At 39.7% G+C, this 27,265-nt stretch overlaps 1 protein-coding gene and 1 long non-coding RNA gene across 2 annotated transcripts in view; one reads left to right on the plus strand and one right to left on the minus strand.

Annotated features, from left to right (window-relative positions):
* The window catches only part of CCDC192 (coiled-coil domain containing 192), a 197,887-nt gene extending 196,724 nt beyond the window's left edge, over positions 1-1,163 (plus strand). Inside the window, 1 exon segment of the mRNA XM_028103648.2 lies at positions 880-1,163. Within this exon segment, the coding sequence (XP_027959449.2) occupies positions 880-1,163 (284 nt within the window).
* The window catches only part of LOC114209563 (uncharacterized), a 289,818-nt gene that overhangs the window by 148,230 nt on the left and 114,323 nt on the right, over positions 1-27,265 (minus strand). Inside the window, exon 3 of the long non-coding RNA XR_015768155.1 lies at positions 12,279-12,373. This is a non-coding gene — a long non-coding RNA (uncharacterized LOC114209563). The remainder of the gene's footprint in view (positions 1-12,278; positions 12,374-27,265) is intronic.

The raw sequence follows: 27,265 nt of genomic DNA on the forward strand, positions 1-27,265 counted from the left end.
ATATAACTCAGAGACATGATTTTAATGGTGGAAATTTCAGGATGAGAGCGATAAAGGAGGGTGATCCTGCTAAAGTCTAGTAGGATGAGGTTTGCTTTCAGCAACTACATTTTTTGATGGTCTACTCGGATTTTTTTTTTTCAAGGTTTCCCTGATGCCAGCCACCAATATTTTATCTCTTTATTGGAGCCTCCCTCTTCCTCTTTACTCAGGCTTTTATCCTTATCTGAGGGGTCAGAAATTATAAAGGATAAGCTTTTCTATCCAGGAGATACTAGTGATTTTTATTAAGAAATGCTGAAAAACCTTCAGACCTTTAAAAAAGAATCTCTGTGGCAGATACTATGCTAATAGCTTTCCTGGATCACCTCAAATTATACCCCTGCCAACTGTAAAGCTGACTTGGGTTAAAAAACTAGTCTTTTCTCATCACATCTTCCAGAAGGGGCGATAACAACTTTTTTTTCCTAGTTGAGTTAAAATTCAATTTAAAGTATATCTCTACTCAATTGTCGCTCTCGTGAAAGATTCTCGGGCCAAAGGATACCGTGAAACTTGGGATGGCTCTTGTTCATAGATTGGATTTTCAAGGAGGGCTCATTCCCATGGTTAATTAAAAGTTAAATGTGTGCAAAAAAGAGTTGGCAAAGACTGATTCTCCTCCCTCTCTGGAGGCTTCCAAGTTCTTTTTTCATGAGCACCCAGAAACTTTCCCCTCACCGGATCCAGATTCCATTCTCAGTATATCTAACCAGATGATGCAACATCTGTGTTCCCTTTTAAGAACGTGAGAAATAAAGCTTTTTCATCTTCCCTCTCTTTGAGTTCTGGGAAATCCAGTTAAAACTGTTCAGACTTTCTTTTTCTTCTTTGCTCTAGAAGACAACTCTCAGGAAGAGTCCTGTGGGGGTCTCCCGCCTGTTGAAGAAGGTGATCGAAAAATTAACCTGATCATGGAGTTGTCGACGCAGGTTTCCCTTCAGACTGAGAAGATCACCCAGCTGGAAGATGTTTTAGAGGAAAAGGAAAGGAAAATTCAGCAGCTGGAAGCTGAGCAGGGATCCCAGCCCTTCCAAGAGGCTGAGGACTCTCCAGAATGTTAAGAAGCCCCGATTTCCTTTAATAATATTGTCACCCCTGTGGTCTCTGATGAAGATATGTAAGGATTCTCAGTAAGAAAATAATAAATATTCAGTAAGAAAATAATAAATAATTAATAAATAATAAATAAGGGTCGCCAGTGTAAAGTCCAGAACACAGCTAGCCTCCCCATTAGCAAACTCAAGTTCAAGATGATGGGTTTGAATATATCCTATAACATTTGTATTGGAAGGAAACAAAACCAAGGGGAGTCTTCAGAAGCAATTTCTGAATATTTCCCCTTCAGACATCAGCAGTCAGGTACCCCACACACTTGAGGAATACCCTGTTTTTAGACATCCCAGATAACCATGGGACAGAGAAAAACACCCAACTAGACCGATGGTCAAAGAACGTAGTATCTTTTTCTTATCAGAGGTTTGTCACTCTTCAAGGTGGCACCACACCTGTATCCATAAGCAGCTCATCTGTGCACAGAAAACTGTCATGGAAGGCAAGGTTTAAACCGGGGAATGTTAGGGTCCTGAAGAGGAGAATCATTGCCAGCAGGGCAAACAGACACGAGGTCTGCTTTTTCACGTCCTCTGGAATATATTTCTTTCTTTTTTTTAAAACATGATTTTTGTTTTGTTTTGTTTTAAGGTTTTACTTATTTGGCAGAAATAGAGAGAGAGCACAAATAGGCAGAGCGGCAGGCAGAGGGAGAGGGAGAAGCCGGCTCTCCACTGAGCAGGGAGCCTGACGTGGGGCTCGATCCCAGGACCCTGGGATTGTGACCTGAGCCGAAGGCAGCCGCTTAACCGACTGAGCCACCCAGGCGCCCCTGGAATATATTTCTTTATGGCATGTATCTTATTAGCATTTAGCGAGGGTAGAAATGAAATAAAATTAAAGCAATAAAAATAAATAAAGAATGGATGAATCAGCCCTGTGGTCCTTTAGGAAAAGTGTCCTGGGACAACATCTCCTTGGGAAAACAGACAACACTGATCTTTCCTGTTGGATCAAAACTCAGACCAAAACAAAATATACTCTTCTGTTATTATTGTATCAAGGAGGTGTGGACAGCACAAAATCATGTTGGGAAAAACAGAGGAACAAAGGAAAGCTACCCTACAATTAATGGGCCAGAAGGAATCATATTATGTTCCTCTTTCACACATCCCCTTCAAGTAAACTATTCCCCACACATGAGAATCACCACTTGTATCATGCAAGAGTTCATAGACACACATGAGTCTCCTCAAAAGGAAGAGGGAATGTAACTCAGAGTAAACCTAATTAATGCTGCTTAAAGAGAGCATCTAGGCACTAACTTTGGGGAAGACTTTGGTACTTAATTCTTACCGTCTTAGTACAGAATGACTCAGGCAAACAGCTCTACTCTCCCGTGAATCTGACTACATCACTACTTCTTGATTTAATTAGACCACTTCAACAAATACTCACTGAAACTCTTCTATCTACCAGAGACAACAACAGATGTCAGAAATATCATAGCAAACATGAGAATCACCACTTGTATCATGCAAGAGTTCATAGACACACATGAGTCTCCTCAAATGGAAGGGAGATAAGAAATGGAAGAGGGAATGTAACTCAGAGTAAACCTAATTAATGCTGCTTAATAAAGGTTCTCAAATTTACTGAGCATGAGTAATCAGTAAGAATTCATATTCCTGGTCTTTGGTTTAGGCCCCAGGAACATGCATTTTAACAAACACAGGTGATATTCCTGATGAAAGTTATTTCAGGACCTACAATTTAAGACACATTGGTTTAGGGCTGAATTCGAGCAGAGCTGTCACACTTTTATTCCCCTATTAAAGACTATTCCCAAAAGGAGAATTGCTCCTTGCAAACCAGTGGCGATGTCGTCTGCAAAATGCAACTAGTGCATAATCTGATTATGGCTCCTGACTATCTACAAAACAAAGGTTCCTAATCTGACTTAAAAAAAAAAAAAAGAAGTCATTGAATTTCAGGCTCATAATAGCTTTACAACATGGACTCTAGATGTTCATTCCAAAACAAAACAAAACACACAGATTCTACCAGTAAGTACTGCTTCATACAAAGCTAGAATCTTCCTACATTTGTATATAATCTCAGAGTTTCACATGTAATGCCAGCAAGTATGTACAGGTACAGCCCATGATCCAAAATGAAACCAATTTACAACTCCCTGATCATGAATACACGCCTACCCCAGAAAATGACTCAAGGTACTTTTCCATGGTTCCAAAAAGAACTTTTTCCATGGAGTGTGCTTCAGCCCTTACAGAATCCACTTCAGAAATCCCCTTTCTGGTCCCTTCTCCTTCTCACCTTCTCAAGCCCCATGATGTCTTCAGTCTTTCTATTTCTCTGGCCCCAGGTCTCTCTGTTACAACCTTGAAGTTTTGCCCATTGTTTTGGAGAACATGGCTGAGGGTGGGCATGTCCTCACTGTGTATTTCTGTGAGAAAGCTTTAAATCTTTTTGTTTCTGAAGAGTGGATTATCTCCAAGACAAACTACCACCTCCACAATTTTGAGCTGTTATTATGATCATCAAATTTCCAGCTCTTTATTTTACCAGAGATTGTCTTAATCCCAAGGGACATGGTGGGGGGGGGGGCGGGGAGTGAGAAAGACGGAAAGTAGGGAAGGAGAGAAAAGAAAATCCCATCATATCCCTGAAAGGGGGATGTTAACTTCTAGGTCAGTTTTCCCTGGCTAATGCCCTGGCTAGCCCTCAGAAGGAAAGCAGACTGACAGTGGAGATAAAATGACAGGCGGAGCTGGAACTGCAGGTAATAATTAATGGAGACTGTCTCAAAATATTCTCAAATACCTCAAAATATTCAGGATGAGCCAGTGAAGAAGCAAGCATCAGGGCTCCCATTACCCGGCAAAACCATTCTTACAAGAAGCTCATCTGGGTTACTAGACTCAGGTCCAGGTGATCTCCAGATCAGAAGGGGGAAAAGATTCCACCCAAAGGTGAAAAGACTAATCTCTGCTAGTGAATCTTAGTAACAAGCATTCTTTAATATCCAGGTTTTATGGGGTGGTGTGGGGACAGTTGGGGGGGGTGTTGAAGAAGGGTAGTGGGAAGAGGTATTGCTGGCCTCTGAGGCTTTTCTAAGTGGAAGATTCACATTCCCAGCTGGATAGTTACACCACTGCATGTCCCCCAAGTTCATCTCCATTTTCCGCCATTCCACCAAAGAAGTAAATAGTAATCTTCGATTGTGTTCAACATCTGGTTCAGGTGAACTAAAAATCAGATTATGCCCCACACTGTAGCAAAGTCTATTTTCTTTTTTTTTCTTTTTATTTTTTAAAGATTTTATTTATTTATTTGAGAGAGAGAGAATGAGAGATAGAAAGCACGAGAGGGAAGAGGGTCAGAGGGAGAAGCAGACTCCCTGCTGAGCAGGAAGCCCGATGTGGGACTCGATCCCAGGACTCCAGGATCATGACCTGAGCTGAAGGCAGTCGTTTAACCAACTGAGCCACCCAGGCGCCCCGCAAAGTCTATTTTCTTACAAGCCAGTTAGGTTGCTGAAGCAGCCTAATAATCTTTCAAATATCTGGTGTAAATATCACAAGACAATTAGCATGCTGAGGACCCTACTTCTTAGTGAAAGTTTAGCAAATCTTCAGGTAACATATCTGGTTGATAATGAGAAATTCAGAAAATTAAAACACTTAACAAGTAAGTCAAGCCATTCTCTAACATTCTAAACATTCACAGAAATATATGCATAGTTTTAATTCTCTTTTGTCACCAGTCATTAAATTTTCTCAGCAAGAAAGTTTAATTGAATGTGTAATGTGTCTAATTTAAATAAATGTTGGATTTAAGAATTTAGTTTTATTATTATGTCAGTGTTCTTCCGAATACTTTCATGGCAAGCTGAAATCACAGCAAAGGACTTGTTAAAGACTATGAGGAACCCATGTCATTGGAGGAACCAGCTCAGAAATGTGAAGGGGGTGCCCTAGGATTCCTTGAAGTTCAGCAAAAGCAAAGAAACGATGATATTTTCTGCCTAAATGCATTTCAGGGAAAGAATGAATTGAATCAAGTTTTAATTATCTCCTACACTCCTCCCTGCTTATCCCCAAATCCAATCATTCCCTTCCACATTACGCTGAAATAAAGAATTTTGGATTTAATGCAACAAATGGAGAAGTGTTGATGAATGTTGCAGGCCTAAGTCAAAGTAGTATTTATTTGGCAATTATCAAGTACAGGGATTGCAGAGACAACATTATTCCAAAAGATATAAGAAAACATTTTTTAAAGGACTTGGTAAATCAAATGCCTGAGATTCAAAAAGTCTAACTCTTGTAATTTGAAAAAAAAAATAGAGAAAAAAAAAGGAAAAAGGAAATTATAAAGAGTAAATCAGTATGATGATTTTCCCGTGCTATTACAACATCTTCTATTAAGATTTCCCAGACACAAGAGAGCTTTTTTGCTTAACAGAGGAGAATCAAGTTCAAGTAGGAAATAACCTTTTTAAAATAAAAATACTAGAACACTAGGACAAAGTTCACAGCAAAAGACAGGGCTGGCCATGAGATTTCCCATACCTAATGAAATGAGAACTTTTATGGTAAAACAAAACAAAACCAAAACTAGTTCTTATTCCCAGCTTCCCAAAGAAATTAAACATCTGGAGTCAGATACTCAATACATTCCCATTAACATGAACCTGTGGCAAGATGACATTTAACTGACCATTTCCATCTATAAGATTTACATTTATTTATTTGCTTTTTGTTTAACGAAGAAGGACCCCTAGTACTCAAATCCAAAAATGCCCAATTCTTTGTTCCTGGGTGGGAAAATCCCATGACATAATATCTAATAACTCCCGAATCCATTTTCCCAAGTGTTACAAATACGTCTCGCCAGGAGTTTATTATCTGATATCACCTTTTTCTCAGAATGATGATAGCACAGGCAAAGGATGACAGAAGAATGGAAGAGAAAGAATTATCCCAGCACCAGCTCTTTGTCACGTGGGCTCTAAACAACTTTGGAAACCGTGAGTTCTAGTTAAAAGAAAAAAGGCTGGTAATATAATCACTGGTCTTGTAATAAAAAGGTGTGCCTTCTTGCCTAGCTGCTAATTAAATCAAATTGGTATGAAAGAAACCACAAATAGTGGAAGCCCTTCTTAGGGACCCACATTTACTAGCCATCAGTTATGTATATAGGAATACAGCTAACATTTACATTGCAATTTCTAAAGTATTTTCAAATAAATAATTTCATTTCATCCTGATAAGGTAGGTTTTAACCAAATATCTACTCCCAAGTTTACAACTAGGAAATGTCAGAACCAAGACTTGTGCCCCCAGGACTGCATAACTTCTGCAACACTCGCCGCCTCTGTGTAGTTACAGAAACAAAGACATTCAACTGACCAGGATAGTGTTTGGGGTTTTGTTTCCTCATTATGTTTTTTGCTTTTTATTTATTTATTTTTTAAAGATTTTATTTATGTATTTATTTGTCAGAGGGAGTGAGAACACAAGCAGCGGGAGCTCCTTGCTCCCGCTGAGCAAGGAGCCGGATGCGGGACTTGATCCCCGGACCCTGGGATCAGTACCTGAGCCACAGGCAGACCCTTAACCGACCGAGACACCCAGGCGCCCCATGTTTTTTGCTTTTTAAATTGCTTTTTAAGTAAATGCTTTTAAGAGGCTGGGGCAGCACTGTCCAGTTCTCACTAGACCTCACCATTTCCAGTTGTCTTATTCCTTAAGGCTCCTTGAAATATTTACCTGGCTGGCCCTGTAAATAAATGGGTTTGGAAATCCTGCTGGAAATATTCACAGTGTGTACACGAGATGAATCTTTCTGTTTTGATGTGCTGTGTAGAAAACGGGAATTCTGATAGTAAAAAAGTCATCTTGTCCACATCACCAACCCAAGTAAGCAAGTAAATGATGACTACCAAGACTGGCATTTTCTAAAGGAAGGAATCCCACACATAGTCTCCTTTTTAAGACCACAAAACTCTCGGGTACCTGGGTGGCTCAGTTGGTTAAGCGACTGCCTTCGGCTCAGGTCATGATCCTGGAGTCCCAGGATCGAGTCCCGCATCGGGCTCCCTGCTCAGCAGGGAGTCTGCTTCTCCCTCTGACCCTCTTCCCTCTCGTGCTCTCTCTCTCTCTCTCTCAAATAAATAAATAAAAAATCTTAAAAAAAAAAAAGACCACAAAACTCTCCCTTCGAGGCAGTGGCATGGATTCTATGCTACAAAGGTGGAGAAACAAAGACAATCAGTTAAGTGACATCTACAAAGATTATCAGTTGTAGCTCTATCTGCTTTTGTCTTCTACTTACATGAAAATGCAGGAATTGGGTCTCCTCAGCACACAGAGCATAGTTAGCACTAATGCCTTAAATTTATCAAGCAAAGTAAAAAATTAGGCCTCTATTTATCCTGATGACCCTGTGAGTCACAGGGTTCTCATTTACACGTGGGGAAACTGAGCTCTAGATGTTAGAGCAACAATCTTAGAGTCCCCGACAGGCGTCAACAAACTAGAGCCACAGGCCAAATCCAGTTTGCCACCTGTTTTAGCGTGGCCAGTGAGCCCAGAATAGTTTTTGTATTTTTCAATGACTGAGCAACAACAACAACAAAAATCAAAGAATAACATTTATGGAACAAAAATTATATGATATTCAAATTTTGCTGCCCTAAATTTAAGTTTTCTGGAAAGCAATCATGTTCATTCATTTAGGTGTTGTCTGGGCTCTTCCCTGCTACAATGGCAGAATTGAGTAGTTGTGACAGAGATCTATGGCCAGCAAGCTTAATAGCTGAGCCTTTACAACAAAAGTGAAGTAAAGTTAAGTGAACTACTCAAAGTCATAGAGCTAGTAAGTTTCAGAGCTAGGCTTGAGTCTGATGTTCTTACTCCAATTGGAGTACTACTTGGGATCAGGGAACTAACACTTTTACACAGATTCTTTCTCAACTTGGCATCCTAAAAAATATGTGTTATCCAGGGCTCATCAAATCCCACTAGACTATGGCTGAAAAAATAGGCTCATATGTCTTTTATCATCCTGTAGCAGAATGCTTTTTCAGATTATTAATATGTTTTTCTCCATGTATTGATCTATTTTATTCCCACAATAGAAAGGTAGCTTGCTCTGTGTGATTTTTGCCTAAGACCCAGAAGCTCTGTGTAAAAGGAGCAGAGTATAAGGAGAAACTGACCACAAGATATTTCCTTTCTAGATTGTTCTTTCCCAAGCTTAAGCCCACTGAAGAAAGAAGGGATGAAAAAGTGCCTCTGACAGGAGCATTGGAAACAGGGAAGGATTCCTACCACTACTGAAAGGAGAACGAGAGAGGCATGTGTGTCTCAGCTGCAGCAGGAGCCTGTCCCTGCTCTCTGACACTGTTTTAGGGATGTAACACAATCTCAAAAGGACTGGCTACATGGAACACCAGGAAGGTTGGATTCTGGAGGCCCAGGACGTTAGGCCCTGCTCAGAGCCCCACACCCGCCCACGACTTGGATGTGACCAAACAGCAGACCTGAGGAGACCAAGCTGACTGGGAAGATATGGAACTCAGCATCATCAGGTGACAGAGAAGGATCTCAGAACCAAGAATCCTGGCATAAAGCCAGGGAAATGGAAGACTCAAAATGACTGAGGGTGAATTTCCTGCCTCCCTCGCAGGATAAGGGCTTAGAGTCAACATTCAGTTAATTTATAGAAAATAAAGAAAAGGAATTAGTGTGGACATGAGTTTGCAGATTGAGATTCACATGAGCCACACTATTCAAAGTCCTCATTAAAAATGCAAGTCACAAAGCCTCCATACCTCTATCCAGAAATTCTTATTGGGTCCAACATTTCATTAAGTTCTGCTCCCCTAAAAATTTATGAAGATCCCACTGCTGTTGGTGACTCAACACCTCAGGCCACCATCCTCACTCTGAACCTCTGCAGCTTCAGAGAATGGCTGTCACCTCTGGCCACATTATGACTGCCTCCTCCGCTCCCCCCATGCCTCTACTCTGGTACTGGGATGGGCTTAGGCCACAAGCAGAAGCATCTCCCTCATCCCCCTAAAACACAGACAAACCAGACTGTGGTATTTAACAAAACTTTATTAAATGTTTGGGAACACCCAAAATATGGTGTAAAATACCACACAGTTAGTTCAAGTGACTCATAGGCCTGAACTTAAGATCTCAAGTTCTTGCTTTGTTCTTTCCATGTGGTAGACATCAGGTTACCTACCACCGTTGGCATTTCACTACAGATGCTCTGCTCCTTTCTCAGAGAGAGGAGCAAGTCAACAGTTCACCCAACCCAAAGCTGTTCACTTTGAATCCCACAATGATTAATGGTAACAATATTCTTCTGGAGATAACTCCATCCCACCCACAAGTTGCAGCCTGACTTCATGGACTCTAAGCATATGTCCTAGAACCTGAGTTATTCAAGCTTAAATTACACTCTCTGTGGGATACTGACAATCTTATAGATATCTATACTTAGGAGGAAATATTCTCAATATATACTACTTTACAGAATACTAAATTTCTTAGCCTGCACATCTATATTCATATATAAAGTGACTTTACCGCCAAAAAAGAGAAGTGGGTATTTGCTTTACATCCCGGCAATTAAATGACCATTGTTGTGACTCTCCTAATACAAAGGAAGGCTTCTCTGAAGATGAATTAAAACTATAACTCTAGAAATAGAGCTGCTAATTTATATGGCAGTTTTTGTGGTAAAACAAAGTCTCTTTCTCTGTCATATCATCCTCTCCTATTTCAAAGACTATACAGAGCACTATAAATTGAAGTCAAAATCTTCTCATCACACTGTCACTTTTGGTAAAATTTCCCATTCTTTGATAAATACCCAGAGCTTATTTTCCCTTCACTCAACAAATACTGACTGAGTACTTATTATGAGCTTCTACTTACTGTATGCTCTATCAATCACGTCAGATGTGTAGATTTATCCCAAATTTATACAGAGAATCAAAGAGAGTTTACTACCACCTCAGAGGTATTTACTTTACCTTTTAAGTTTATTAAATAATGAGTTCAAGAAATGCCTGGTAAAAAAGAAATCAGGAGAGGGGGCGTTTTTCTATGCCACAGTTCCTCTTATAAATACATTTGAAATTGGTGAGAGGGATTTTTTTGAAAGCCTCCATGGACTTTCTTGAGTGTATGAACGCTACTTTGCAGGGGTGAACGACCTTCCGAGAGGCAGGCCATGTGCAATCTGCAGCAGATTACAGACTCAGAAGCCTGCAGGAAAGTCTCAGATGGAGAAGGGCTGTGGTTCCCTTTGTTCACTTTACCTCCAGCCTCACAAAGATGCCAAGAATTTAAATTAATCTGATTATCCTCTGGGAGTTATTCAATCCTACTATTTTACCATAGAAACTTTGACCCATTCCATGCAGTTGTTTTTCTAGATTGCTTTTTCCAAAGAACTTGAACAAATGGACAGCCCAAGTCAGAGAAAAAAAAAATTTTTTTTTCCCATCTTGTTATTCCCTCCCCAATTTTGAAACATGGTACTTATCTCCTAAAACGTTAGAATCAGGAGCTCAGGTTGTGGAAGGGGGTATCCATAACAGTGGGAGTTATTTCGAGCATCAGACCATACTGACAGATCCCTGAGACCTCATCAAATATTGAAACTGAATAGGTCTCTAGAGTGATGTATAACTTCAGGGAACAAATTCCCATCTGTTACTTTTTCAGTAAGAACTCAGTGCATACTAAGAAAACAGAATTAGATTTAAAAAGTGAGCCTGTTGTCTATACTGAAATTTCTTTTCTTTAGTAATTAAAATCAGAAAATAAAATACTTAAATTACAAACCAAAGATGGAAAACCCTTTTGGAGGATGAACCCCTCAAAAAACATCTGTCCTCTCTAGTACTATTGTTAACCTTTAACGGGTTGCAGTATTTATGGTATTTTCCCCCCAGGAAAATGTGTGGCAAATCTGTAAGAGTTTTAAGTCCCAACATACAAACATTCTATTGTTTTAATGAACGTTCTATAGGAGTAAGAAGTCCTTAGAAGAAATGAAAAATTCTATGTTACTAAAGAGCAAATAGAGATACAAGTTTCCCCTCACCCCTACCCTTGGCACTATCATAGTTAGCCTTTGATATGTATGATTAAATTACAGTTCTTTCAGATGTGTCTTGAGTAGGCATAATTAACTATGATAGCTAAAGTCTGGACAGGGAACTGTCAATCTGAACTTCTTAGCACTTCTCCAGGTAAAGGGAAAAAGAGTTTAATGTTTTGTGTCATTTCCATCCAGCACTAGCAATAGTGAGGTTTATTTTTTTTTAAAAAGATTTTATTTATTCATTTGAGACACACAGAGAGAGAGAGAGAGAGCTCATGAGCGGGGAGAGAGGCAGAGGGAGAGGGAGAAGCAGGCTCCCCGCTGAGCCAGGAGCCCAATGTGGGGCTCGATCCCAGGTCCCTGGGATCATGACCGGAGCCGAAGGCAGCTGCTTAACCATCTGAGCCACCCAGGTGCCCCAATGAGGTTTATTCTAAGATGAATTTGTTGGAATTTTCCCCCAGAGTAAAGTTAATTAGAATTTGCCGTAAAGTGAGACAACTTGAGAAAGCACATGTCTTATATATATTAGATATTCCTAGATGCTTTTTCATTCTTCCTGGTGACCTAAGCTATACTGAACTAAAGGGAATATCATGGAAGCCTTATAAAATTAGCAACTTACCTTTCCTTCCAGTCGGAGAATACCTTATGAGAGTCTTCAATGTGTTACATTTCTTTGAAAGAATCTTATAGAATCACAGTGGATAAAATTTCTTTGAAAGAATTTTAAAGAATCACAGGGTGCTAGGTAATGAAATGGCACTATCATACTGCTCACCTTGAAAATTATCCACACATGATTAAGAGAACTATCATTTAAAATGCATTCGATAATATGCAATATTTTCTCATCTCCAACAACAGAATTTGATAAGTTATGTATATATAAGGTAATATCTAGAGTAACCATGAAAAAAGCTGTACAAAAAGATATACTCAAAACTGGCATAGATGAATCAAAATGGAATTCTAAAAAATGCTCAAATAACCCAAAGGAGAGCAAGAAAAAGAAAACAGAAGGGCACCTGGCTGGCTCATTTGGAAGAGCACACAACTCTTGATCACGGGGTCATGAGTTTAACACCCACGTTCAGTGTAGAGATTACTTAAATAAATAAACCTAAAAAAAAAAAACCCAGAGAAACAAGTAAGCAAACAAACAAAAAACCAAGGAGAACAAACAGAAAATTAAAAAATAAAACAGCAGGATGAAACCTAACATAGCAGCAGTTAAATATAAATGCAAGTGGTCTAAATACACCAATTAAAACAGAGAAACGCAATGTGGATTTAAAACCATGTCTGAACTATCTGCTGCCTCTAAGAGACTCATTTAAATGTAATGGCATACTTTTGAGTACCATGGATTAAAAATTTACAAACTTGACGCTTAAAAAAAAATAAATGTAATGGTATAGACAAACGGAAACTTAAAAATGTAAAAAGATATATAAACACTGATCAAACAAAAGCAGTGGTTGCTATACTAATACCAGATAAAGTAGACTTCAGAGCAGGGAAAATTACCAGAGCTGGAGAAGGGCAGTGTATTGTGATAAGAGTTGATCCACCAAGAAAATATAGCAATACTAAATGTACATATGCCAAACAAAAGAGCTGCAAAATATGAGAAACAAAACATGATAGAACAAAAAAGAGAAATAAAATCATGATTTTAATTGAGGATTTCAATACTGCTTTTTCAACAACTGGTAGAGCAACTAGGCAAAAAATCAGCAAAGATACAGAAGAACTCAACAACACCAATAACCATCAGGATCTAATCAACACTTCATAGAACACTCCATCAAACAAGAGAACAAACATTATTCTCAAGTGCCTGTGGAACATATACCAAGACAGACCATATCCTGGACCATAAAACAAATCTCAACACATCTAAAAGAAATGAAATCACATGAAGAGTATTCTCTGACCACTATGATATCAAACTAGAAATCAATAACAAAATTACAATAGGAAAATCTCCAACTTGAAAACTCAATAAACAATCCATGAGATAAAGAAGTTCCGAAAGAAATTGAAAAATACCCTGAACTGAATGAAAATTAAAATACAACACATCAAAATTTGTGGGACATTGCTAAAGCAGTGCTAAGAGAGAAATCTGTAACATCAAGTGCATATGTTATAAAAAAGGAAAAGTCCCAAATCAAAAATTAAGTTCTCATAGGAAGAGCCTAGAAATAAATAAACCAAAGCAAGCGGAAAAAATAAAATCATACCATAAGAGCAAAAATCAATGAAATTAAAAACAGAAAAAGAAAAGAGATGATCAATGAAATAAGGAGATAGTTTTTTGTTTCTATTTTTTTTAACAGAGCAATATAATTGACAACCTGTACAAGACTGACAAAAAAATAAAGAAGACACAGCATGTTATTTTAGGAACAAATCTGAGGATATCCATATGGACATCGAAGGGTAGTGTAAGAATGTTGCTGACAACTCTGCACACCTAAATTTGACAATGTAGATGAAACAGACAATTTCTTGAAAAATACAAACCACTACAACTCAGCCAGATTGAAATAGGTAATAAAAATAGCTCTATAAATAGTAAGGAAACTGCATTAATAATTTTGAAATTCAAAAAAAGGAATCTTCAGGCCCAATGGGTTCACCGGCAAATTCTATCAAGTGTTTAAAGAAGTATTTTATTTTTTTTATTTTTTATTTTTTTAAGAAGTATTAACACCAGTTCTATGCAATCTCTTCCAGAATATATTGGAGTGCATTAGAATTCTCCAGAGAAATAGAACCAACAGGGTGTGGGTGTGTGTGTGTGTGGAGATGGGGAGGGATTTATTCTAAGAAAGTGGATCCTGGGATTATGGAGGCTGTCAAGTCCAAAATCTACAGGGTGCGCTATGCAGAAGACCCAGGAATAGTTAATGTTGCAGGTTAAGTCCAAAGGCAGTCTACCGATAAAATTCCCCAACCTTTAAGGAAGGTTAACATTCTTCCATTAAGGCCTTTAACTGCTTGAATGAGGGCTACCCATATTATGAAGGGTAATCTGCTTTACTCAAAGTCCAGTGATTTAAATGTTAATCTCATTTTTAAAATATCTCCACTGAAACATCTAGAATAATATTTGACCAAATATCTGGGTCCTGTGGACTAGCCAAGTTGACACAGGAAATTAACCATCACAAGGAAAGAACACTTTCCAATTCATTTTATAAAGTTAGTATTTCCCCCAATGTCAAAACCTGACAAAGAAAGCTATGATCAATATCCTTCATAAATAATGACTCAAAAATTCTTACAAAATATTAGCAATAGAGTATTTGGCAACAATGAAGAATAATGACATGTCATGACCTAGTGAGATTTATTCCATGGATTCAAGACTGGTACAATAATAAAAACTCAATCAGTATAATCTACCACATTAAAAAGCTAAAGAAGAAAAACCACATGACCATATTAATTGATGTAGAAAAAAAATTTGGTAACATTTAATATGCATTTATGATTAAAGACTCTCGAGATACAGTGATAGAGGGGAAAATTTTTCAACTTGTGCTCTTACGAAGAACTTATTCTCTTGATTAAGAGCATCTACAAAAAACCTTGCAGATAAAATTATACTTAATGATGAGAGATTAAGCCTTTTTCCCCTAAGAATGGGAACAAGGCAAGGATGTCTGGTCTCACCACTATTATTCACCATAGTGCTGGAAGTTATAGCCAGTTCAGTAAGGCAAGGAAGGGAAACAGAAGGCATGTAGACCGGAAAGAAAGAAATAAAACTGTCACTAGTGCAGATGTATGGAGAAGTCCTAGGACTAATACGTGAGTTCAGCGAGGTATCAGGATACAAGATAAAAATACAAAAAATCACTTAAAATTTTTTAAAATTTCTACATGTAAATCTAAGAAAACATGTATAGGACTTGTGTACTGAAAATTAAATACTAATTAAAGGAATTAAAGAAGACTTAAATAAATGGAGAGACACATTGTGTTTATGGATTGAAGACTCAATATAGTAAAGACATCAAATCTCCCCAAAATGATATATAGGTTTACTGCAATTTTGATCAAATCTCAGGAGGACTTTTTGGATACGTAGAGAAGATCGTTCTAAAATATGTAAAGGAAAGGAACTGGAATAGCTCAATAACTTGTAAATACTTGAAGTAACAATGGCCAAGAACTTTCCAAAATTAATGAAAGACACTGTATCACAAATCCGGGAAGGTCAGAGTATGCCAAGCAAGATAAATGTAACACACACACACACACAAACACACCCATGCATATGCATATCATATTCGAACAGCAAAAAGCAGACAAAGAAAATCTTGAATGAACCTAGATGGAAAAAAAACCACCTTACCGAGAGAGGAACAAGAATAAAAATTACACTGGGCTCCTCGTCAGAAACCACAGAAGCAAGATAAGAGTGGAGTGAAATATTTAAACTATTGAAAGAAAAAAGTCACCAACCTAGCATTTTATATCAGCAACATTATTCTTCAAAGGTGACAGAAAAATACAGACTTCCTCAAAATAGCAAAATTGTAGACGTGAAGAACAGATCAGTGGTGGCCAGACGTTAAGGATTGGGGAGGAAAGTAGGTACGGTTATAGAAGGGCAACATGAGGATCCTTATGGTGATGGAAATGGTCTGCACCTTGGCGGTATCAAGGTCAATGTCCTGCTTGTGACATTATACTGATTTTGCAAGCTGTTCCCATCGGAGAGGTTGGGTACAGGGTATACAAGATCTCTCTGTATTATTTCTTCCAACAGCATGTGAATCTTCAATTATCCCAAATAAAAAATCTAAGAGGAAACAACCTCGGTCTGTTCTGGATGGTTTCCTCTTTATCCTCCTCCTGGCATAGATGCTAATAAGTTCTGAGAGGACGTGAGCAGAGGGCACCCCCCCCGCAGCAGCGGGCAATGGGCTTCTGCTTCGGTGTCAGGCCCCATCCAGGCTGGCTTCCTGCTCCATGGGTGGCTCATCCTATCTTATTTCAGTGGTGCTTGGAGGGGGTGCAGATGTTGACCTGGCTTTCACATAGCATCCTGATATCTATCTGCTAACATGTGGTGGTGATAGAACCCCTCATTCTGGCCACAGTACCTACAAAGGCCAGAGGCTCCCCTCCACTTACATCAGTGACCTGCTCTAGAGACTTGGGAGAATTTGAGTGCCCTGGCCCACAACTTTTTTTTTTTAATTTTTTTGTTTTATTGTTATGTTAATCACCATATATTACATAATTTGTTTTGGTGTAGTGTTCCATGATTCATTGTTTGTTCATAACACCCAGTGCTCCATGCAGAATGTGCCCTCTTTAATACCCATCACCAGGCTAACCCATCCCTCTACCCTCCTCCCCTCTAGAAACCTCAGTTTGTTTTTCAGAATCCATCATCTCTCCTGGTTCGTCTCCCCCTCTGACTTACTCCCCTTCATTCTTCCTCTCCTGCTATCTTCTTCTTTTTCTTTTTTCTTAAAATATGTTGCGTTATTTGTTTCAGAAGTACAGATCTGTGATTCAACAGTTTTACACAATTCACAGCGCTCACCGTAGCACATATCTTCCCCAATGTCTAACACCCAGCCACCCCATCCCTCCCACCCCCGACCACTCCAGCAACCCTCAGTTTGTTCCTGAGATTAAGAATTCCTCATATCAGTGAGGTCATGTGATACATGTCTTTCTCTGATTGACTTATTTCACTCAGCATAACACCCTCCAGTTTCATCCACGTCGTTGGCCCACAACTTTAACTGCACGTAGAGCTAGCTCTCTCCACCCCCACTCCTGCCTAGAGCCACTGTGCCACCAGTCCTCACGGATACCTGCCAGTTCTCACATCAAAATGGCATGGTTGGAGGGAAGGGAGAGGGGACATGGCCCTGAGATTTGCTGTTTCCTGGTCCAAACCCTGGTTCTCGGTGTCTATTTTCCAAAGTGCGCACTTAAAAGGGGTTCCTTCATGTCTGCATTCACCCGGACCCGGTCTCAAGAGAAACGGGTTCTACATGGATGATTGTGAATTTTTCCATTTGCCATCAAAATCAGCAGTTTTCAAATGTCAGAAATAAGAATATGCTACTTATTATTCAGCTTCTGTAACATCTCCGTTTCCCCACGGCAATCGGCACCTTCTATCCAACTTATCTAGGCTGAGGGGAAATACGTTTGGGTAAACAAGTGAAGAGATTGAAAGAACCTAGCAAAAAGGACGAAGTACACCAATTACTTCATTGGTGGGTGGGGATTACACCAGTAAAGCGCCTGGTATCGGATCAAGGGTACGAATCGGCAATGCTCCCGCCTCATCGTCCCTCGGAGAGCACGCAGGGCTTCAGCTGTAAGTGCTGCCTACGACTTGTCTTTCAAAAATAAACCCTGCCAGGGACCTCAAGACTGAAGAGGCTCTTTGGGAATACATATTAATGTGAAGGTTTTCATGTTTCTTGAAGAGAAAGGAAGAGATACGTAAGAAAGAAAAAAGGAGGAAAGCCTTGAACGCAAAACCTGAGGGAAACAGGCCATTTGCAAGCCCTTGTCTTAATTTTATCTTGACAATGAGGCTTTCCTTTTCCTTTCCTCTGTGCTGTCCTCCAACTTCCTGATACCTTTCACTGCGCACTGAACCTCTGTTTCCATGTAGACGCTTTGCGATGCCTTTGCACTGCGCACACAAAGGTCCTTTTCAGAAGCTCCGGCAACATACTTGTTTGGTGCTAACCAGCTGCTTGCTAAGTCACCTCACATCCTGGTGCACAGAGCACTATAGATCGTTAACGTTGCAAATTCCCTACAAAAATCCAAACCAGTGTCCCCTTGGTCAAAGATTTCAAACACAAGAAAATCCTTTGTGTGAACAGGAAACTGATTTGCGTACTTACTGTTAACTAGACAAACAACTTGTAAGGGAACTGTATTTGTTCTCTTGGCTGCTCTCTTTGTATAAAGAGGCTTAACTGGAAGATTAAAACAAATTCTATCTTAAAATATTGTGCTGTAAAACCCTACACCTGCTCAGAGTTCAAAGGACTGTGATCTTATTACAGGTTGTATAAGCATCAGGAAAATTTTACATGGAAAATAGTTCACAGTAACAAACCCGGAGGTCCAAGGCAAATCCTCCCCCAAGTCCAAGGTTTCTTGGTCTAGCAAACAGAAAAGAGAAAGCCAGTCTTAGCAGCTTCCTGAAGGAAAGCCATCTAGACTGATAGTGTGAAGCATTTTGGAAACTTCCAAAATACTGGTAATGAGAGGAGCTGATGAACTTTAAAGAGTAGGGAAAACATGAAGTCATTTTTGCATTCCATGTCAGAAGCCAACTTAGGATTTTGCTAATTCCAGCAATAATTGTGGTCATGAACAGTTGCTGCTTCCTCACCTACACTGTGGTTACCCTTCTTTTCTAACAAAGACGAGTGTAGGCTGAGAAAAACAGAAGATAGGAAACGTAGGAGAGGTTTTAGAGGCGCGAGAGGCGGTTCAAGCTGTCACCAAGACTGAAACTTTCTGAGAAACCACCCACACACAAGATAACATTAACATAACCCAGGTGTGCGGCGGGCCATGCAGGGAGAGACGCATTCACCTAGGTGTGAAGAAAGTGCTGTTTTTGTTACCATCTGCAGTTTTCGAACTAATGACCTAATGCTGTGCGGGATGAATAGACCACCTCTTAGAGATTGGTTGGGTTTATTTTTTTAACCCAGAGCAGGAAATGCTCTTTCTGAGCTCTGTCCCTCTCCTGAAGCTGCTCTGGGCATTCTGCCAAGGACTGCTCACCAGGGCCCTATTGTTCTTTTTGATCTTCTCCAAACCTTTTGCCTTATGCTCTCACTTCTTTTCTCACTTTTCTCTTTAAGGTTCCTCCTGCATGTTCGGTAATAGAAGTGACCTGTGTGCCCTGGCTGCCTGCTCAGAGAAGGGCAAGATACCACTTGGGCAGATTTAAAAATAAGTTGTTGGGCTTTGTCCTCAAGGTAGAGGATCACATAAAAATCCACTCCAAGGCGAGAGTGGATTGGGCATTCATGGGGCTCTGGGCTGACTGTGTTTCTCTTAGATGAAACAACTGGTCTTTGGGAGCTTGAGTTCTTCCTGTGGATCCTTCCTGTGTGCTGAGCAAACAGGTGGGTCTCTCACGGGCCCAAGGCCACAGAATCCCCAGTGGCGGTTTATAAGCTTTGGTCCCTTACATAACAAAGGTACTCAAGATCCTGCTAAATTAGGCTCTGGTGTTTTTTCCCTGAAAGAGTTTTGTCTTCATCACTTTCCAGAGAAATTTTATTTACAAAAGCTCTGAAGTTTAAGGCTCTTGGCAGTTTCTTGTCAGTTTTAACAGAGGTTTCGCATAAGCCAGACTCAGAAACACATTCATTATTCAGTTCTGTCTCTCAAGTGCTCTCTCTCTCTCTCTCTCTCTCGGAATACCTGTGTGGCTTCTGAGTAACTAACAGAGTTCACTTTTAAATCCAGTTAAAATCTCCCCAAAATAAAACTCGCAGGGGTTTAGCTCAGGTAGGTGGGATCACGGCTGTTAAGAGGAAAGTCACCTGTCGCAGTCTTCCTGGCTGTTACTACAGAAGACACCGCGCTGTGTGAGCTGCTCTCCAGAAGGCACCCCCCACACATCAGCACGTTGCCCACTCTTCCATCGCCTGCTAGTTCAGCAGGTGGCAGAGCCTCCAGGTTCAAATTTCTATTGCACCACTCGCTACCTGTGTTACTTTGGGGATGGCTCCTTTGACCTCTCCCAGCCTTGGTCCCTGGCTTAGGGCCATGCCAAACAGTCTTATCTGGTCTTCCTTTCTGGGTTTTCCCTTGGAGTCAGAGGCCATTTCCAGCTAAACTGAGAAAGACAAAGCATTGCCACGCAACTCACAAAGAATTGATGCCTGTTCCTTGACCCTCCCTTTATAAGATTTCCTATTTCCTGCTGCAGCTGCTGAAATTAGGGGTCCACTGACATGAACAGTTATTACTGACTCATTTCTCATCTTCCTGTGATGTCCACAACACTTATTTTATGTATTTATACATTTTTATATTTTTATTTGTTACATATATTGATATATAAATATGTGTCTATTTTAATCTATATCTACTTATATAGATGTCCATAGGTGGATATAGAGAGAAAACAGTTAATATGTCATGATGAAAACTTAATGCTTGCTCTATGAGTAAATGACACTTACTCAATGGAAACCGGACAGCATACATGATTTTTAAGACAAAGATGGACAATCGCTTCTCGGCCTTTTGGCTAAGATCAAGTGAAGACGAAGATGGACATACCTGGACCCACAAATGCATGACTTAGCAAAATAGTTTGCAATGCCGAAATTGCACACCCAAATGACCAAATGACTTTAATGGAAAGATTTCATGTTTTGAACTGGGATGTTCCCTTGCCCATTACATTTCCCTATCAATACTGTTCAATGATGAACCCAGAGAGGCCTGATACTCCAAGTTAAAGGAAGGTAAGTTGTCTTTCTGGTTTGTGACACTTATCAGATGTTTCCTTATGTCATGTGTCAAAGGCTATTTTTATGCAGACTCAGAAGTCTTTTGTTCCTAAAGAATAGTACAACAAAATCTGGATACAAAATGACTTAGAAAACATTAAAAGTATAAAAATGGATAACAGTAGCTCTTTCATATGGTCACAGTGAGTTTTAAATGACATCATATGTATTACATACTGAGCACAAAGCCTAGTACATGGTAAGTACTCAGCAAATATTAGCCACTGTCATTTTACCAAAGTGCAAAAGGGCACTTTGAAATCTCATAGAGATTGCCACTAAACTAAAATATGCAATGTTGCTTATAAATATGTATTGATGACAAGGGTCTGCTGTCTTTTATCATCATATCATCATAAAACATCTGTCATAGAAGGGATCCCTAGATGTAGGGCCTGAGTCAGGGAATTTGGGAGTCTGTGAGTGACCAGGGGAGTACTCTTCGGGAGAAACATGTAAAGGGATGAGGAAAGTAAGGTAGGGAAGGGGGTAAAAGCAGAGCACGGATATGGTCTCAGGTCCAGTCTCGTCTGGAAGCTTAAATCACACCACAGAGTAGTTGCCCCCTGAAGCAAAGGGCCTGGCCTTTTGTATTCCAATATCCATCAGTCATTTGCTGAGGACCACATCTCCTTCCCCTTATAGGAAACAGAGGGCATAATCTGTAGAACAAGGCAGCCTCTTTCAGCTGAGGGCAATTCTCCAGGAAAGGGGAGGCATCTGTGAGCCTTTAGCAGCTGAGGCATGAGTATAATGGCCAGGTATGGTAGGTTGTTTGCAAAAATTAGCTTTTCGTTTGCAAAAAATTATTTTCCTCTATGTCCATGCTCCTTTCAATACGACTTTGCAGCTCCCTGCCCTTTTTATCTGGACTGGCTTTATGATTTATTTTGACCAACAATATATAGTGGAAGTGACACTGTGCTCGTTCTAATCCTAGTAAGAAGAAGAAGACTGGTAAGCCTCCACATGCTCTCTTGGAACTCTAATGCTACCCCATGAACGAGCCTGTGATGGTCTGCTAAATGATAAAAGACGCTGCTCCGGCCAACAGCCTGCCAGCCAATCACGAGACATGTGGGTGGAGCAGCCAGCTCACCCTCAACACTCAAGCTGAAAACAGACACATGAGTGAGCCCAGCTGAGATCAGCCAAGCTTGGACAGATCAGCAGAATTTCCCAGCTGACTGGAAGGCTTTGGAGCAAGAGTAAATGGTGATTGTTTAAAGCCACAAGCTTCAGGGCAGGGAGTTGTTGGGTTTTTTTTTTTTTTTTAGGATTTTATTTATTTATTTGACAGAGAGAGATACAGCGAGCGAAGGAACACAAGCAGGGGGAGTGGGAGAGGGAGAAGCAGGCGTCCCCACTGAGCAGGGAGCCCGATGTGGGGCTCCATCCCAGGACCCTGGGACCATGACCTGAGGCGAAGGCAGATGCTTAACGACTGAGCCACCCAGGCGCCCCAGGGCAGGGAGTTTTTAAAACAACAATAAATAATTGATATACTCAACAGAGGGAACCTGAACAGAAATACGGACTTAATGTAGGTGATCGAGCATTCTAAAGCAATAATTCCTATAATCATGCTCGGAATATGCTGAGGACCACCGGGGAGCTTTTTTTTTTTTTAGAGATTTATTTTTAAAGAGAGAGGTCGGGGAGAGGGAGAATCTCAAGCAGACACCCCACTGAGTGTGGAGCTGGACGTGGGGCTCAATCTCACAACCCCGAGATCATGACCTGAGCCGAAATCAAGAGTTGGATGCTTAACTGCCTGAGCCACCCAGGTGCCCCTCAGGGGAGCTTTTTAAAGAAATCATTGATTTTGTGACTTTTTAGAATAATATAAAAACCTAATCTGTCATAATCAGGCACATTCTTCTCAATAAACATTGAATTCAGCCCTACAGTCTTGTTTAATTCCTGTCCAGCCTGAAGTATACTTATCTAGACTTGGAATCAGCTTTTGTCTAAGGACACGGGTTTGATCTTGGTCATTAAAGAAGTCCACATGAAGTGTACTCAGATAAAGAACTTCAGCATGGGTGGACTGGCTCCCCCATTTTTTGTCTAATTTAGCAAATAACCTGTCTGAATCCATTTTCCTATGTGCTAAATGAGGATAATATTCCATATCTATGGAGACAATGTGTCAAGATGCTCAAATGAAGAATCAGTGTGAAAGTCTAGACAAAGTGCAAAGTGTTCCACAAACAGAAGTGAACTCAAGGGGACCTAATCTGTATAACCTCCGCAGAAACTCCGGAATGAGAGGATAAACAGCGAGGAGTCCTTGTGGTGTAAAGGTCTTGAAACTTCCTGAGATAAATGTGAAGTCAATTTTGAAAGACATTTTCTAAATTTGAGCCTTTGTCATTATATTCCCTACACAGTGATGTATGGTGGGTCTCCAAATTCTCACTCTGAGAAGGAGGGCACCTAAGATGTGCCTCAGCAAGGGACCCTGATTGATCATGACCAGGCAATAATAGCCTAATAGCTGAAGCCCAAAATAATTCTGACCTGACCTTGAAATATTTGTTCTAAATTCTTCAACAGAGGGAACGATAAAATGGAAAATCCTGGTTACATATTGAAGGCCTAAACAAAAGAGTTGGCTTTCCCGTTCCAGTTGGCTAACTAAATACTAGATTTACTGCCATTAAAAAAAAAAAATCCCATTAAAATGACAGAATTTTATATATACATATAAAAGATGGGAGTTTATATATAAAATATATATGAGTAAATCTTAGAGTGGCAAATTTGAAAGAGACACCATCAACTGTATCTCTGGAAGATACTCAGCAATTCAGACCAGACTGAAAGTAAAACCTGAAAACTAAGGAAGTCACAATCTCATATAGAAGCAAGAGAAGGTCAAACACAGTGTGTTTTCCCAACGGTGCCCCCAGAATACTCCAAAGAGCAGCAACAGTGGGAACTAGGGGAAAGAGCAGGATGAAGGCAGTTGGTGAGGTGACTAATTAAGAATGATAAAACATTTACATCAGTATCCACCCACGTCCCTGTCGTCATGAAGGGAGTGGTTACTTCTTAGAGCTACAGACTCTTGATTGGTCTGCAGATTCAAGTTGAGGCATAGGAAATTCTGGAGTAGCGGAGGCTGGAGAAGCAGAGCAATACTACAGGCAGCTTGTGGTTACTGGAGGGACCAGGACTCCTGGCACTATGGTCCCACACACGCTTCCCATCTCCCCATGTAAACTGCTGGAGCCAGGCTCCTTTAATCACACCCTGTTTCAATGTTACATGAGCCGTGATTTTAATTCTGGCAAGGACTCACATCTGCAGCTGGGAACAGACAACCTGAATGTCTACATATTTGAGAAAGACCACCTGTAATCAGACCCTGTTTCAATGTTACATGAGCCGTGATTTTAATTCTGGCAAGGACTCACATCTGCAGCTGGGAACAGACAAACTGAATGTCTACATATTTGAGAAAGACCAACAGAAAAGACATCAAATATAATTTTGTAAAATAATAATAATCACAAAGTTCTAAACTCAACAAGTAGGAGGAAAGAGGCCCTGGGGAAATGATGGAATCATAGCAAATTCAACTATCAAATTAGATAAACATAGGAAATTAAACTGCCAAACAAACATAATTAATTTCTTCAAGTTGGTTGGAAGCGATATTGTGTTCAAAAGGAAAGAATAGATTCCAATGAAAAAACAAGGGATATCACTGAAAATATGATCAAAATATGATGGCCCAAATAGCAAAATGTACATAGCTGGAGAGTCAAAAATCATCGGAAGATAGAGACACGTAATTACCCTGCCATGTAGTGTGGAAAGATAAGAGGTGGACAGTGTGGAGGGAAACTTAAGGAACATGAGGAAGAAGAGATCTGGAAGAAGAATCATTCAGTTAGTAGCAATCCTAAAAACCAACAAACCCAGAAGCGTGACAATGGAGGGGAAGAAACACACTTATCAGATCTTTAGGTGAAAAGCCCCAAATTAAAACAACAACAACAAAACATGCAAGGCTCAACCTGGTCAATTTTCAGAACCCAGACAATAAAGAGACTATCCGTGAACACCTCAGAGAGACAAAGAGTCTACCAATAAGAAAAAAGAATCATATTAACACTGAACTGACCTGAAAATAGGGTTGCTGGAAAACAAAGGAACCATATCATCACAATTCTGGAAGCCAACTGAACCTAGAATTCCATATCTAGCCCAGCCCTCATGGAAAGATAAAAACAACGGTTCCTCAAGGTGTTAAGAATAGAGCTACCCTATGACCCAGCAATTGCACTAACTAGGTATTTACCCCAAAGATACAGACACAGTGAAATGGAAAGATAAAAACAACGGTTCCTCAAGGTGTTAAGAATAGAGCTACCCTATGACCCAGCAATTGCACTAACTAGGTATTTACCCCTAAGATACAGACACAGTGAAAAGAAGGGGCACGTGCACCCCAGTGTTCATAGCAGCAATGTCCACAATAGCCCAACTGTGGAAGGAGCTGAGATGCCCTCAACAGACGAATGGATAAAGAAGATGTGGTCCATATACACAATGGAATGTTACTCAGCCATCAGAAACGATGAATACCCATCATTTGCACTGACATGGATGGAACCGGAGGGGGTTATGTTAAGTGAAATAAGTCAAGCAGAGAAAGACAATGATCATATGGTTTCATTCATATGTGGAACATAAGCAATAGCACAGAGGATCATAGGGGAAGGGGGGGAAATCCTAAGGGGGAGAAATCAGAGAAGGAGACGAACCATGAGAGACTATGGACCCTGAGAAACAATCTGGGGGTTTCAAAGGGGAGGAGGCTGGGGGGAGGAGGTAACAGGGTGATGGGTATTGAGGAGGGCACGTGCTGTGATGAGCACTGGGTGTTATACTTAACTAATGAATCATTGAACACTACATCAAAAAGTAATTATATACTAATACAGCGGCTAACTGAACATAATTGAAAAAGAAAAGAAGACATAGTATATACCTATACACAATGGAACCTGATTCAACCATAAAAAAGAATGGAATCTTGTCATTTGGAACAATATGGATGAAGCTACAGAGTATAATACCAAGTGAAATAAGTCAGAGAAAGACAAATACCATATGATTTCACTCATATGTGGAATTTAAGAAAAAAAACAAATGAACGTGGGGTGGGGGGAAGAAAGAGAGAAACCAAGAAACAGACTCTTAACTATAGAGACCAAACTGATGGTTACCAGAGGGGAGGGGGCTGGGGGGGCCTGGGGATTAAAGAGTACACTTATCATGATGAGCACTGATAATGTATAGAATTGTTGACTCACTATATTGTACATCTGCAACTAATATAACACTGTGTGTTAACTATACTGGAATTAAAATTAACATTAAAAAAAAGAACAAGGTAAATATTTGGGAAGCACGTACTTGTATCCTTACTCAGAAAAGGTACCATTGAAAAAAACCCATTCTAAAAGAATATATGAATATCACAATGAATAATTTCATTTAATACATGTAGAGATAACAGTATCATTAACAGTAAGAGAATATACATTCTTTTTAAGTTCCACGAATATTTTCAAAAATTGGTCATGTATTAAGTTGACGTACACACATATATACAAACACTCAATACATTTCAAAATGGAGAATTTATTTCAGCTACATTTTTCTAACCCTCGTGCCTAGTAAATGAATAACAAAAGAAGAGAAAAAATTAAGTATCTTTCTATAATAAAACCTGAGTAAATCCCAAGTAAAAATCAAAAGTATAAACAAGTCAGAGTTGAATGACAAGGAGAACGTGACCTATAGGATGTGGCCAAAGCAATATGCATGAGAAATTCAGAGCCTTAAAAAGATTTAGGACAACATTAAAATTGAAAATAATCTAAGTATCACATTAAGAAACTTATTAGAGGAAAAATACAAATAAATTAGGAATACAAGAAGATAGTACAAAACAGAATACCAACAATTAGGAAATAAAGACTTGATTAGTGACACAAACCAGTGTTGTCTTTTTGAAAGGCAAATTAGTGAAACCTTCAGCAAATATAAAAATGGGTAAAATGTCAACACCTCTGGAAAGATAGGCACAGATGAATGACAAGGATCTTATAAACTGAGCTAAGAGGTTTGAAATGTATTTTGAAGGTCATGCGAGAGTCATTATAGGGATTCCTAAGGAGAGGAATGACATGGTCAGATTTGCAGTTTTGAAAGAAATCCCTCTTAAGCAATGCGGAAAGAAGACCAGAAAATGAAGTCAGAGATTCTAGCAGGTGGGTTTTGCAGGAACCTGAATAAAACAGTGCCCGTGGGGCTAGAAAGTAGCAGAAGGAGTCAAAAAAGATTCAAGCATGAATAAAATATAGGTTTTGATGACTAGATGGTAAGTAAAAGGGAGACAGAGGAGAAACCAGTTTGCAGGCAAAAATGAGGATTTCATG

Source organism: Eumetopias jubatus, unplaced genomic scaffold, assembly GCF_037043125.1.
Source record: "Eumetopias jubatus isolate StellerSeaLion01/CBP00866 unplaced genomic scaffold, mEumJub1_p1.0 scaffold_5, whole genome shotgun sequence".
NCBI classification, from domain to species: domain Eukaryota; kingdom Metazoa; phylum Chordata; class Mammalia; order Carnivora; family Otariidae; genus Eumetopias; species Eumetopias jubatus.